Raw genomic sequence first — 16,432 nt, forward strand, 5'->3', positions numbered from 1 at the left:
CATCCACTTGCAGCACCAGAGCAATGGCACCCAGAGGAGGCCTCACGATTTACCAACATGGTTCTCTTCCTGACACAATCTGATAATCATCAATATTAATATTAGACTAACAGAAGCATATAATCAGTTCTAACATCTACATATGGTAGCAAATGAATAAATTCTGTAAACTACTGCTAAATTTGCAAGCAAACTAACATCTATGTTCTTTGGAGAGTTTAAAATCATTACATGTAAAGATGTTAATTTTGGAAAGTATCTGTAAAAAGGATTGACCTATCTTTTCCTTGTCCAGTCCCTCGAGTTGGTAAATTCACTGGCTAGCTGTGAAGTTTGCTTAAAACATTCTCTTAAGTCAATAAACATTTTTTCAGCCCTAGAAATCTTCTAAGACTGTGCTAACACACTTGTACAGCCAAGATGCAGATTTTCCTAAATATTAAAACTGAAAAAACTCCAGCTATCATCAGTGTCACAAACACAGAGCTGTCACTCAGACATTGATCACCATATAAGGTAATTAAAAAAAGTCGTAATTATTATAGAAGATATAAATAATACTGGAAGTGACGATCAAGTTTTTTCATCTGTTGGGTATCTGGCTGTCAGAGCAAAACAAAGGAATACAGAACTGAAAACTTTCCCAGTCACTGAATCCAATGACTGCTACTGTAAGCAAACAGCTCTTACCCTTGTTATAACTTAACCTTTGTCTTGAACTGCTCCACATCTCCCAAAACACTTGGTGGAGAAGTAACCAGATTTGAAATAGCTTAACAGATTATTAATGGTAGCTCATACTGTATGTTCCTATGCTTGATCTGTCCTTGAGATTTAGTATTTCTTCACATCTCTGCAAGATTTCCTGACCACACCAATACACATACCCAGCATTTCTGCCACTAAGGCAGCACAGACCCTACACCAGCCCAAATCTCTCCTTTCTGTGAACATCCAGATCCCTCCCCCTCAAAATTCGATGTAAGAACCACTGTTCTGCAGGCTAAAAAAACCCTCTTCCCCACCTTTTCTGAATTTTCTGTACCTAATGGGAACCCAGGATTACAAGTGTTTTGGCAGAGTAATACACCATATCAGAAGCACTACTCATTTCCCAGCAGAAATCTTTCTCAGCTGCTCTCCAAATTCACTTCAACATTTTTCCCATTCTCTATTTTTCAGGGTTACCAGGCCATCAGATGTCAAGTTCATATGTTTCCTAATAGTGGCAATGGTATCTAACTTTTTACCAGTACAAATTTGTTTTATTTAGGATGTTCCTTCACTCCATTCCAGTCCTCTCATCTCATCCAAGAATTAATAGAAATTAATTTAAAACTAAATCAACCACTTAATGAAAAGGTATCACTATGTATGCTGACTTGTAGTCAGTGGTATCAAAGAAATAATTAGAATATTCACTCTTTCTTCACTGAACTATCAAAAATCAAAAGCAGCCACTGACAACCATGAAATACAATGAAGGTGGCAACAAAGTTTGTATTTTGGTTTATTTTACACTGTGATTTAACTTGCTCACCAGTTACGCTTAATTCTAAATACTAAGGAGTGTGAATGGATGTATTTGGAACTTTTCCTTAATACTGAAATTAATTTAGTGATCACTATTTCAGATTCTGACCAATTTAGACCAAATCTATTTTTTTCTAAAGTTACAGCATTTTAAAGTGAAATATTTAATTACACCACAACACACCTTCTGTTGGTATTGTTATTGGCACACTAAATAAAAGAAACTACAAAGACATGATTTAAATCAGGTAAAGCAAAGATGCTGCTTCATTTTTGTGATGATGTGCTTTTGTTTAGATACCTCACCCAACCAGCTCTTTGAGAAGTTTCTACTTATTAAGTATTAATTAAATATTCTTGTCACTCCACGACAAAGATTCTTATTTAGCTGGAAATAAAGACAGACTCAAACTTTGTTTTATTTTTTAATAAAGTTTAAATAAAGTAAGAGGAAAGAGTATGTTTTAAAGCCAAGCTATTTCTTGGTTCCATGCTAGGCTTTAAAGTCAGATTTACTGACAAATATGGGCCATGAGAAGAGCTGTATACTTAAAATGCTGGTGCAGAATATATTAAAATAGCCAGTGACTCACTCCAGCTTACCTTAAAACAAAGGAAACACAATCTCTACAGTTTTTAAGTGTATTGTCACTTATCCTGATTAATGGAAAAAATTATCCCTACAAAAGGCTTTATTGTTAAACATGAAGACTACAAAATATTTGCTTTCTCCATTGGCAGGACTTTGAAATTGCCCATAATATTTAGATATGTCTGCCTAAGAAAGTTTATAAATGCCAATTCAACATTGTAACGAAATTCCAAACAGAAGTGGAAATTAGAATAACTCAACCAAATCATCCCACTATAAGAATATTGTATTTCAATTCTGCATAAACACAGATCAGCAAGGTTTGCTTTTTTTCACAATCTTTCATGTCCTGCAGAATACAGCATAGGTTTGTTTCATTAGTACCTCTTCCCTTCCATTTCCTTCATGCTATTTCCTCATTAACATTTAAAACACTATCCAACCTGTCTACCGACTTTTTCTGCCCGCCCTTAAGGCTCTTTTTGATCTCAGCTCTATCCTCATCCATGGAGATCTTTCCCCTCTTGCTTCATGAAGAGGATTTTGTTCATTTGACTGAGTTTCACTTTCTTCTTTTTCAGATACAGGTAAGTATCCTACCATAAAGGGAGCATGGAAACGAATGGGAACAGCACTGGGAGTTACCGGAACATTTACAAGCCAAGACTGTGAGTAGGAACTTCGACAGCCACTATTTTTGAAAGAAAAATGTCATGCTTTCTTTATACTTGATAATACTCGACATATTTGATAATATGTCTACTATAAACATTGTTTTGTGCCACAAACAGCCACAAATTGCAGACAAAGCAATAGAGCACAGTTTGATGAATTCAGTGTAACAAAAAAAATTGGTAGAGTTCTAGTAGCAGCTGCAATGGTAACAAACATTTAGAAACCAAAATGATCCAATAACCTAAAAATACATCTGCTAAACTAATGAAAAATCTGTGCAATGAGATTAGAAGCATCCACATTTTGGACTGATTGCTCAGGGACCACAGATTTAAGGAAGTATTAGCTTGGAAAAGCCTCAGCTTTCCAAAATTCAAAATCATTAAAAAGCAATCTGTTTATCATTCTATGATTTAACTGTTTCCTAGTCTGTGGGAATAAACAGGAGGATACAATCCTGTTTGCAACATCCATTTAGTTTTCTTTTAAAAAACACACACTCCCTTCCAAGAAAACAAAACAAAAAACCAAAAAACAAAAAACTTTTTAAAGGAAATGAAGAAAATATTCTTGGTGAAAGAAAAAAATTAGATGAGCACAAAGAAATGCCATGATAAATCCTGAGACAAATTATACTACATCACTGCTAGACTATGAAAACTGGTTTGAATAATAAACACACTGGAGTATGCAGTGACAGTATACAAATCAAAAGTATTTGTAAATTATTAAGTTGTGCATGTTTTTAACTGACAAAACATGCTCACAGGCTTATTTTAAAATCTCTCACTGCTTGCTATCAAAGTTAAAAGATCATCTGCATACCAATACATATACTGTAAACATGAACTTCTCATTAAGGAAAGATGGATTTACAGTAATTTGATCTTTTACAAAAAGCTATTGGTAACCGAATCTCTCAGTGTCTAACTTTCTAGAAAATTAAACCAATGTTTCCACCCTCAAAGCTGAAACACTACCACTTTAGGAAACAGCCCTGTTTATTTGTTAATCAGAAATACAACCAAGTGGCATATTTCCATTTGCTCTTCGGCTGACAGTTTCAGCTTCATTATATTTTACAAGAAAACAGCAGACTTGCAGAAGTCCTGTAAATTCTTTCATATCGCAACTGATTTAATTACAGCGGTGAAAAAACGCAGCAGTGATGCAAAATAAGATCAGCCCAATTGCCCTTATCTGATGATAGGATCTCTCTTCCTGTTTGGCTTACAGTAGTGAGGACTTCTTGTTTTGTTTCGGCTTTTTGTTGGTTTCTTTTTTTCTGGTCAGGCTGCCTCTGTCAAGACTGACAGAAGCAAGAAGTTGACATGCCCTTATAATTCCAGCTTGAGAATGATCCTCATATGAATATAGCTGAGTTTCAATCAGTAGGTCGGGGAATGATACTAATGTGGAGAAAATTATCTGGATAGCTCATATGTTCGCTTAGCCACTGAATGGGTGTTTCCAACATTGGCTCAATTCCATGAATCATCACTTGAGTCTTCTGCTCTCCATCTAATTCAAAGAAAAAGAGAAACCACTAGTATACCATTCAAAGTTCACAGAAAGATTAAAACATTTACTCATACTTCATTTACGGTAGATTTAATTGGTGTTACAGAGTTTAACATTTAACAGAATGAACAGCAGGAACTATCAGTGTGGAGAAAGCTGAGATTTCTATCATCTAAAACAGAAACTTTGAGTTAAAATTAATTCCAAGAAAAAACTGGGCTAAAATGAAACTTAATGAAAGCACCATTCTTCTTTATTAGTTGCAAGGTTCTCTGTGCTGTTATTGGTTTGTTTTTTTTTTATCCTTAGAGTGATCACAGCTTGGTGTCAACCCAGTAAAGGCATACCCATCTCCCCTGGCTGTAAGGCATAGGAATTTTACACAGATCACGTTTAAGGCTGAGTTTCCTAAAACAATACTGGTAGGCTGTATTCTTAATACTATGATCTCCTGAAAGAGCTGGACTGTGTGCAATATGTAACACATAAAATATCTGTAATATTCCTTAAGTAGTTTTGTTTTCCTGAGAATAATTTACGTAAATCACTAGCAAAATTTCTGTGTGACTCTGAAGGCTGAGTTGACACCAGCTTTTTCTCACTTAGTTTCATCTCTTGGAAAAGCTAAGTTAGCAAATGATTCCCAGCATGACAAGAATATCTTCTAAGAATATTTCAATTCTCTTTTATTTATACTTGTCCCGAAGGATGCAAGTACTTTGATCCTTTCATTCAAATGATGGGAACCAGCTAAAGCAACTGACATAACTGTCATGACATGAACTAAAACAACAAAAAATGAAAATTTATTTCAGAGTCTCGAGATGAGAACAACATATGAAATATGCTCCAAATAATGGTGAGGTGGGAGAAAAGTAGGCAGTGACCTTTCACTGATTTTTATACTATATTATGGCATTCTCACATGGACTTACCACAGTGAAATCCACATTCAGTGCTCAAAAGTATCACCGCCTTTTCTAATTGGCATTTTATGCCTCCCTTCACTGTCTGTGTTACAAAACATATCACCATCCTCTCCCAGAGCTGCACAGAAGAGAGCAAAATCTAGAAGTGAAAGTACCATTACTGGCTCTTTCATTCAACTACCCCAGTAGTCACATAATTTCTATCTTTTAACACAGGTAAAATCCTATTTGTTTGGCAACCAGAATGATTTGACAGCTGTGTGAAGAAGTTTGTAGTATAACCAGGTATCTATGCCAGCACACTAAATTACACTGGGAAGAATCAACCTTAATAAGCAGTTGACTTCATGCTAGTAATAATTCTTCCTGCAAGACTAGACAGTTATGTTTGCTAAAAATGAAGCATTATACTTCTGTTACTTGTTACCTACATATGGTATATTCTGTACAAATTCCTGATTTCCTGAATGGCACAATATACACATTATCACACTAAAATAAGCATAAACAGTTGCTGGTTTCTGGGTTTATTGTAGACAAATCTGAAGAACGAAGCACGTAATTTAAAAAACACTTCTAGTATTTCCAGCCAAAACAAGTATTTATTGGGCTGAAACATTACCAGTCAGATTGTTAAAAAGAAAAAAATTTCAGAAACCCAGTTTTCACACTCAGAAGTTAGGGAACATGTAAATATTCCTAGTATTTAAGTAACCTCCAAATATATGTACTTAACACTGCCAAATAAAAATCTACCTATGGCATTCCTTAAATTGGCCAGAGTCAGTGATAATTTTTTAACATTTCATAGTATTATTTAATATTCAGAAACAATTCATTTACATAAAAACAGATGACAGAATGCTGTTTCAGCATTAGCGCTGTGCTACCAACCTATGCATATCTGACTCTTCTTAGCAAGTACTTGTTAAAAATGGATTAAAAGCTTTTAGAACCTCAGTATCATTTTCTTGTCATTGGAGGAAAGGCTTATAAGCAATAAACATTTCCTTTGGCTTTTCTTTTACTGTGTGACATGTTTTTGGATGTGTATGCATGTATTTGATTCCTCTTGCTTAAAAATGAAATGCAGTTAATCTGGATGTCCCTGTTCCCTGCTACTTACCCAGCTTTGTCCCTTTCTCATACAAGTCTTTTATTCTGCTCCTCAGCAAACTGAGAAAGTTTCAGAGGTCAATGAAGAATTTACAGTTTAATTAAAAGTCCAAATCTCTGCATTAGCCTTGTTTGTGCTTGAGTATTATCTCTAACAAAGCATCATTTCTCCTTAATTCCTTTTCCCCTTGAGGCTTGACTAAAGAGATCTTATCTACAAATTCTGTATTTACTGTAGCTTTCTTTCACAAAATCCATTGTTTTTACTTCAACATTCTTCCCTCCTTTTGTTACTAGGGACCATAAACTCTCCCTTAAATCCAAACTTTCCTCAACTTCCATGTTTTCACACACCCAGTTTTAAATCACAGAGTCTCTCTCCTAAAGATGTCTTCTCAACTTTTTGTAGCAAAAAGTTGTCAACAGCAAATACACTAAAAAAAATTACTGAAAAGTATTCTTGTTTTCTCAGCAGCTGTCTAATTCTTATCTGTTTCCACTGTCATCTGGGTTCTGGATGAGTTGCTAGCTAACATGAAAGCTTCATCCACCTGTTTTACAAAGAGAATTACAAAACACACACCAACTGCTGTCCTCTTCTTTCCCACCCCATATTCTATGATAACAAAGTCTTTGTAAAGTGACAAAATCCATCCACAAAGTGTACAAGTTGCTAAACACAACATATATTTAAATGAGTGGTGTATGATTTAAATGACCTAATTACAAAGATTAATGCCACTCTATGTCATTGGACCAGGCCCATGAAAACGAGGGCAAATAACTCCACTTATCTGTAGTGCACAGGGTCCAAGCCTGAAGATATCATTGCTGTCAATATGCATCTCACAATATTCAGTAATGTAGCAAAAAAAACCCCACAATTTCCTCAAAACCAGTAAGTTCAAGTTTTCCAGTAACCTCACTTACTTTTTACTTCCTCTTAAAATCATGTCAGAACATGTTACCTATCACATGACTTAAGATGGTTACTTTTACTCTGTTGCAAATTAATCTCAGAAATAAGATAAAGTGGAAATACAAGAAAAAAAAAGCATAGCAATATATGCTTTGTAGGAAGTTGTTATTGTGTGTGTATATAGTAAGTATTACAATCAGAATATTTTTATTTGGCATTTTAAAAAAATAGCCGAAACCCAGTTAAGTAATTATCAATGTGGTTGTCTCAGGATTAAATGATTTTTCTTTGCTTTTCCTGTGAATAAAGAATAAAGAAGGTAGTAGAGCCACTAAAAATCACTAGTGGCAAGTGATGAGCACAGATGATGAAGCTTTTTGGTAAAACTTAAAAATATTCCATTTCCAGAAGGCAGATAACTATGGTTATGTGTTATGTACTAAGATGGTTTTGAGACATTTCAGATCATTTAATTTAGACACTAACTCAAAGCTGCAACGCTTTAAGCAGGTACATGATCCAGGCTAATGAATCATACCATGTAAAGTCAGAAGAGCTGTCCAGAAAATAGAGAGAAACAGGCACCTCTGAATCAAAGGGCTTATGAGGAGATCTGCTGCTCTGTCATCTAAAAGGTGGCTCAGTGTTTCTCATTAGGAAACCACCTGGATCCAGCTGAAGAAAGTATTGGCAAAGGATTCTCTTTTGCAGAAAGGCATCTGCTGGAAGGAAGCCAGAGAGAGTGGCCTGTTGCATCTCAACGAAGTCCTTGAGGCAGCAGCGCTCCAAGCCCTCCTCAACCTGCGGCGGCCTGAGTCCACTCTCCCTTCTTTAAGGGGAATGTCCTAACTACTACAATGCTTGCTGTTGCTAATCCACAGCTTCCTTTAAAAGCCCTCAATATTCAGGGATCAGTGAGACACAGCGAAATAACAAAAAAGAAAATCTGTAGTCTTCAGAGGAAGTGAGAAGATGTGCAATGTCATGGTATCACATGGTGGTAAGTTTTTCTATTTCCTTTAGCTAAGTTACGACTTGCAAAGTAAACCACTTAATATTAGGAAAATTGGTTTATTCAGCATCAATTCAGATTGTTGCACATACCTGTGATGCATTCTAAATACATTTTTTCTACCTTATTATTAATTACCTTATTATTTAAAAAGAAAGAATTGCAGATGGGGGGGAAAAGAAAAGATTGGTTTGGTTTTGAGAGATACAGTCAAGTGCTTAAGAGCAGAATAATGAGAAGGCACTACTTCTGCCAGAGGTACTTTTTCACACAGATTAGCACCTCATTTGCTCACCAATGCTGCAGAGACATACCCCCTTTCACCTACACAAATCAGTTTCTCTAGCCAGGCTACACCTGTGATGTACCACTTAAAATTCTTTAGTGGGATGAAATACTCCCCTTCCGATTTGTGGCCTCAAGCAATCACCTGTCAGGACAATTTAACAGGCTTAATCCCTTCACTGATAGACAATACAAGACATTCAGGATTTAGCAAAAGTGTCCCTGGAGTACTCAATTAGAATCCTCTGTATAGCAAGTTCCAGAACCTACCTGTAGTCAGCAGCAGCACCATTTATAAAATTGGCTTTACAGTCTTAAAAAGGGAAATAAAACCCTGTGCTTCAAACTAGGAGCAAACAATGCACTCTTTGCATGATACAAGGCCATGGGACTATATTGGACAAGGATACTAAAATATGTAAGGAGTAAATACAACCAAGTGTCATGCAGTAGCAGCATTTTAATAGTGTAACATAACTAGACTCCAGCTTTTTCAGCTGTTAAGTGGACCACAGACATTTGCTTGCTTATCTTCAGAACACATCATATGTCCTGGATTAGATGATCCTACAGGTATTCAAAACAATAGCTCTGCCATATTGTAGGAAAACTCCTCTTGGGTCATTATAAGAAGCAGAGTTCTCCTTTTGTAGCTGTGGTGTGGCTGCTTTCCTTTCCACTTCCACTCTTCAGATGACCAGGCAGGAGAATAGGCCCTTAGGTGTAAGCAGCTTGAAATGGCCAGAGCGCTCCTTGACAGTGTGTGCTCAGCACTTGGTGCCTCGGACACCTCTGAATCTGAAGACACACACAAACACCTTCACTGGGAAGATTTTAATCCAGCTCTTTAGGATCTCTTAGGAAATTACTCATAGATACACAGCTTTCAGTAACGTACTTCATGTGACTCATGTAATGTGCCACCACGAAGTTTGTTACTGGCAGATACTGCTGACCCAATTCTGAAAGCCTAAAGCCAGAGCTGGGCAGGGCTAAGTCTCCAGCAAGCAAAAGTGAAATTTTCCTTCTTGGAAGCTAGGCTTCTGGTCTAGCAGAAAGGATCACATATGTGACACATACACACATATATGCAATGATTTACAAAAGACCACTCTATATTACCAAGCAAATTCAAAGACTGCATTCTAACCTGTAACTACAGTTGGTAAGAAAGTACTGAACAGTGATCGGCATTATCCTTCCCCTCTCTAGGCACCTCAGGTTGGATATTCAAGGACATACAGAGAGAAAACAGTCCCAAACAAGCCTTGTAGTCTAAAGAAGTACTCCTTCAGAATTCTGCACTAGTAGTAGAATAGAAACAAACATGCACTTGATAAATGCACTTCGCGTCTTGCAATTTTAAGTAGGCAGCACCTCTAAAACCCCTCAAACCTTAGTATTGTCATCAATGTTTCCACTTGACACAGAAAACTGATCAATAGCATCTACCCCTTCAACAGTAACCTGCCCAAACCTAAAAACAGCTCCAATATCCATTATTGAAATTGACAATGACTGGGTACCATTTACAACAAAATAAGCTTCATGATAATTTTCATTGTGTGTGTGCTACAAAAAAACCCCTCATGTGTTCATAAAATAAAAAAAGAAATTAGACTAACAGGTATTTATGAACATTTTCATATCACTTTTGTGATATTTACTACAGATAGATACCATATATCTTTTCATTTATGGCAAAATATTTCTTTGCTCAGTGAGCAAGCTTAGCTATGCTATATAATGAATTAAACCCATCCATAAATCAAATAATCATGCTTTGCTTTTCTTCAGTATCTTTAAAAAATATTAGAAGCTAAAACATATTATTTCAGGCTTTTTCATTCATAAACTCCAATTCAACTGAAATACATCCCATCAGTTTCTGGCATATGTAGGTGTAATAGTGGCCAAATTACAGAAATGTGGCAAGATTTTCTGATTCCAGAGTAATGACAACCTCAATATAAAGGTCTCAAACAGAAAAACAAACTTGTATTCTGAACAAATCTTACCTGCTTAACTGAGTGCTAACAGAAACTCAACACCTATCTAATTTCATGGGAATTGCATAAAAAAGTTGATTCTGGTCAAATCTCATGGCCAAATGATCACTTGCTCCTTGAATGAACTCAGCACAAGCAATTCAGACAGTGAACACTTACAATCTCTTTAGTGACACAAATTATTTCATATTTAAGAAATGATAGCTACAAGGTCTAAATGTACTACACATTCTACTGAGCAGGGATTTTTTTTTTGTAGTTAAAATTTCTGAAATAGGAATAAAATCTTAGCATGAGTTTTTAGAAGCTTCACACAACCCCCCAGGCTCTCTTTTCTGTGAATTCCATACTATGCTAAAACAACCCTGCTTGTCATGGTAATAGGCTTTATTGCTAGAAGTGACTCATTTTCCTTGGCAATCTTAACATACTTTTAAACCTCACTTTACCCACACAAGCTACCAAAATTCTTATTCCCTTCCTCTCCCTTAATTTCGAGTAGCTATCAGTTTAAAGAGACACACAGATGGCATATTGGATCGAATCAGCAAATGTTCAGTATCCTCTGACCAAGAGCAAGAATATAGAAAAAATTCTGCAAAGCCAACTCTGAAATAGCCTAGCCACAACAAAAGGTTCCCCTGACCTCAAAAATTTTAGAAGCTGATATGTGACACGAAAGCACAGGACTGCCTTTTTCTTCCTGCCTTTATATCTCAAGAGCCAGAAGTGAAAGACACTGAAGCTGATTTCAGGTGAAGAACTTGCACACAGAAATACATGGTCAACCCATTGTTCAGAACAAGTCTCTTTCTTAAAATAATTCCATATCTGGAATAAACATTGCTCCAAACACAAGACAGAGTTTGGAGAACAAGAATTTCAGTTCCCTGATATAACAGAACTGCCCAACATGAACATAAATCAACAATCACATAGATCTGGTTAACTATCAGCAACAAGATAATATCACTTATTTGAACCATTGTTAGTAACATGAATTCAATTGCTCAAGCTGAAGGTCATCATTTTCCTAAATGTATGTTTTCAGCTTGGGATATTCTTGATATCTGCACAGACATCCCAGAGAGCTTTCAACTATGGCAAATTCCTGCTCTCAAAGACAACTAATGGCAAATAAAATCTCCACCTTTGTTTAAAAATTTCTTAAAAAAGGAATGTTAATTTTTAATGTTTACTGAACAACTCACAAAAACAGGGTAAGAGTGCTTAAACTATCTTTTCTAACTCATTCATTTGATTTTTTAAAATTCTTCTCCAAAATAAACAGCTGGAAACATCAATCTCTCCATCCTGGAGTGTTTAGTCACTCATATTACATATCTCAATATAACCCTTACAGCACTTTGATGTCATCTTACTAGACCCTCTCACAAGAACTACTGCTTCTTGTTCAAAATGCTGTGATAGAACTAGACCTGTATCAACCTCAGTGGACTATGTTCTTGCAGAGTACTTGACTACAAAAGCCCAACTCCAGGCAAGTAGGAATATGGACTGCCATTAAGTTCATGTTCACTGATTTAGCTTTAATTACTCTACTTCTTTGCAGGCCAGTTGGCTGATCTCTACATGATCTTCTTGTGGTAAAAACATCTCAACCTATGATTTAAAGGAGAGGAAAAGAAGTTTCTTTGTCACAGTTCTTAGTATGATTAGATCCCCTGGATTATATTCCACCACATGTCTAGCCTTCTCTATCCCCAAAATGGAAGTAGATGAATATGCAATGTTATCATCAACATCAAATATCATTAAATACTGAGATGGAATTAAAATATTTTATTAATAATTTTCTTCTCCATCCAATTTTTTCTCTCTTGTTACTTCCTGTCATCTCCCTCAAGTCTATCCTCAGGTTAGATAGCCACATTTCTGAAACACAACAAAAAAAAATTGGATTAAAATAGCCCCCACAAGTTAATTACACTTTGGAGCGTCTTACAACAACTTGGCTTATACTTCTAATCTCACAGGAACCAGAAAGCATGTAAATGAACTAGAAAACCTTTTTCTAGTCCACTGAAAAAGTTTTTAGAGAAAGTGAATTTGGCCTCAAACACTACTAAGCAGATTAAGCCTCATCAGACTATTGTAAACAACTCCCCAAAACAGTTAACACTGACAGTAATGCTGTCTAAGACGACCAAGGGAATTCTTCCTTCTGTAAAAGAGTTCATGCAGCTCAGTGGAAAAGCAAACAGAGAATGGAAATGAAAGCTTTACTTAACTAAACATTGCTGTTGTTGTTTTTTATTATTATTTTTATTTTTATATATTTCATAGAAGTTTTTAATGGGTTTATTCTAATAAGTCCCAAACTAATTTATTACAGAACCCTAAAACACTTTTCTTAAACATCTGATATTTTAGTATTTAAAAGGTTTTAGAAGACCTTACCACACTGAGCCCAAGATGCTTCCCATCAAACATCTAGCTTCAGACAGAATTAAAAAAAGATTAAATTCCCAGAAAATATTCTTATAAGCCCTTCTTCCTTAGCATCAATGCCTTACCCTCAGCCTTGAACCACCAATAAACCTCTGCTAGTTTAGAAAAGACTGGGGTTAGCAAGTGAGGTTTACAAAACAATTTTCTGCAACACATTGTTTGGCCATCCACATGTGAACAAAGTCCATTGCAAATCATGCTGTTGTTCCATGTAACAAGTAACCACCCAATGCACTTACATACACAAGGCACAGGCAGGGTGTGCATCAAAAGATAAACACTTGAATGTGTGATGAGGCCAACTCATCCAGGATATATTTTCCACTGCTGAGGGAAAGCTAAATCACTTTTAGGAGTTTTGCAGCTTTTTGGAACAGCAGGCATCTTGACTCAAAATAAGTTAACCCTTTCATGCACTATGCCCTTAATTAGATTTGAGATTGTCCTTCCCTCCAACTGCGTAGAACTGCCCTTCAGAAATTAGGGCTATCCTTGCATACAGCTAGGGAGCTAAATGTGATCAATGTGGTTCTTGAAAGAAAAAAAACAAACAACAAAACCAAATGACATTTGACAAAGATTTTTTGCTATTACGTTTGGCCTAAAGCATATCAATTTGCTGCAAAAAGACCTTGTTGCTAATAGTTTCTGAGAGCTGTTATAATGTCATTGTTTTCAAAATACTATTATGCCAAAGAATTTAATAACAAATTCTCTATGCACTCATACTATATACTGCCTAAGCATATGCAGATTCATACACTTTTAAAGGTTTTAATGGCATTCTTGAACTTTCAACCTCTAGTTTACTTCATTTTCAAGTTACTATAATTCACAACATGCCTGCAAATATTCTGTGATTCTAATGGCTGTTCATCTTTTATAAAGAACTTCCCAGCTAACCAAATGATGACCTATTCCTAGCAAGGCAAAGAATGATTACTGTTTCTGAAAAATCAGTCAATATAAAAGAAGAGATGAGCATATTTGCTTGTTTTTAAGCCATAATGCTAATTGTTAGTTTATCCGCTCAGTTTAATAAATCAAATTCAAAAGTGGACATTTGGACATAATTACAGTTTAAAAACATTTGGTTGAAGAGTGGTAAGTGACATATACAGATAGAAGAGTTAATGGTTGTTATTTCATGTTTTGAGCCTTCCCCCATTTAACTAGAGAAAAATAAACTGGGTTTTCCTTTTTAAAAAATTCTACTTCCAGGAATAGTATGTTATTTAACAAAGTAAACAACTTCACAAGTGAACTATACGTGAACATGGAGATGAGCTATTCAATTATGTCCAAAGTATGGACAGTTTTGCTCCATGACTGACAAATTCTTTGACCTCTGCTAAGCCGATCCATAAAAACTCAGCTAATTGAATCCATCGATGTGAAAAACCACAGGCTCGAGTCTGTACTGCATACATCAAGTTGAAGGATTTCTGCTTCAGCCATGGCGGTAATAGTCAGTGGGGTCAGGTCAAAGAGGGTTAAAGCAAGTCAGGATATAGCCAAAGGAATACATCAAACACTGATTTTAAAAGGGCAATTAATCTTAGACAGAAATGCTTCCTGGGGAATGAGATCTCAATCTTAAGAGCGCACTACATGTTGTAGCAGTAAAAATGTACATATACAAGCTTAGAGAGCTTTCATCCTGTGATCACAAACAGAAGGGGAGTGCTGTTTATCAGAGAAATACAAACCCTTGCTAAAATACTTACATTAGCTTCTTCCGGGCCTTTACTCACTGAAAAATAAATTCTGTAATGAGCAGGCCGTGGAGTTTGCAAACATGAAATAACTATTTTTCCTGTATGAGTATTGTAGGTTCTTTTGAACAGCTATTAGACTAAAGTATTTAGAGATCTCTGTCACAGTAAAATTAAAGAATATAGTAATGAAAAATTCAGGAAAGAGTGGCTAAAGGAGTAATGGAATACCTGCAGGGCTCTTTATACTGAACACTAAGTTTAAAAATGCAAACAAACCCTTCTCAAAACAGCTACCAGGTCAGAGTAAAAATTGGAAGTGAATTTTCATCAAAAGTTCATTTTAGTTTTTCCATTCCAAAATATCATGAGAGTTAGGTGCAAAACTGATAATTATCATATAATCTCTGTTTTTCATGAGAGTTTGGCTCATAACTTAAGCACTTTTAAGAGTTCAGAAAGTATTTTTCCATTTTTTAGTAGAAAAACAGATCCATAAAACAGAACACATACAGCATTTGCAAACAAAATTTGGTAAGTTAGTATTGTTAATTAGTTAGCAATATTACTAGAAATCATTAGCTATGTAGACAAAACATTGTGGGTACATAGCTCTGAAATGAGTTACAGCTAATTTGGCTGCCTTAGTTCACAACATTAAAGAGAACTGGCCTTGCAACCACCCTTCCATCTGAGGATACTGATGCCCAACATCACAAGTGGTAGAATGTCATCTTTTTGTGCATCTGGTCCATACACAGTAACAGCCTGGACTTAGGGAAGTTTCCCAAAGTGTAGACACCTGCTACATTTTGTAAATGTGGTGACGGTACCATCAAGAAAAACGACAAGGAGCACAAGTGCATTCAGATCTTCACTGACTGTAGCACCTCTGTGCACATGCCAAGCCACTGCTTAAGACTTTGGCTTTGACATAAGTGTTACCCCTGTTTTCTTACTACTATTTTCCAAAAGGCTACAGGTGATATAAGATACAAAGTTATCTACTGTTTATCCACTGAATGTGAAGTTATCAAAATCTCTGATTAAAATGAGGTATTGAAGCAGGGCACAACTAACATTAGCAAGTGCTGCTGAATCCTTAGACAAGAGAGCAGGACACAGTATGAAGCATTATCAGGTGAATTATTCCTCTATACATTATTGGTGAGACTTTTCTCCTAATTATTTTTGTAGGTCCTTTAGTTTTGCAGGTTCTGTTCTTTCCAGCCCTGTTAAAGGTTTATCTCCTGGAAAAATCAGGTTATACCTATTTGCATCAAGGCAGAATAGAACCAGACTGCAAGAGAGATGCAAGGAAGATGGGAATGATTTTACTCAGGCAATCCCTAAAGACACAGTACATATACCTAATTTAAAGGTATTGATCCAACCTTTAAAATGAACCATAACTCACTCTCTGAACCTCAGGGTAAGTGCTGAAATTTTCTGGGAGAATATTAATTGGCCTTGACCAAAATTATGCCAGAGAACTGCTAATAGTCATATAGCACAAGCAACACATGTTCTAGCCCTCTTTTGTTTACTAGTATAAATCAAAACACTGAGGCCACAACATCTAAATCTGGTTGTGTGCTGCAGTGTCCTGATTGAGAACTTCACATTGTGGGTCTTCACAGAGGGTTATTATTGT

General features: G+C 35.9%; 1 protein-coding gene across 2 annotated transcripts in view; it reads right to left on the reverse strand.

Moving 5' to 3' along the window:
• Window positions 1-2,161: 2,161 nt before the first annotated feature.
• The window catches only part of ATG5 (autophagy related 5), a 76,719-nt gene continuing 62,448 nt past the window's right edge, over window positions 2,162-16,432 (reverse strand). For both annotated transcript variants that reach the window (XM_071548835.1, XM_071548836.1), the window contains exon 8: window positions 2,162-4,321. In XM_071548835.1, coding sequence (XP_071404936.1) covers window positions 4,185-4,321 — 137 coding nt within the window. In that variant the 3' untranslated portion in view covers window positions 2,162-4,184. The remainder of the gene's footprint in view (window positions 4,322-16,432) is intronic.

This window comes from Pithys albifrons, chromosome 2, assembly GCF_047495875.1.
Source record: "Pithys albifrons albifrons isolate INPA30051 chromosome 2, PitAlb_v1, whole genome shotgun sequence".
Taxonomy (NCBI): Eukaryota; Metazoa; Chordata; class Aves; order Passeriformes; family Thamnophilidae; genus Pithys; species Pithys albifrons.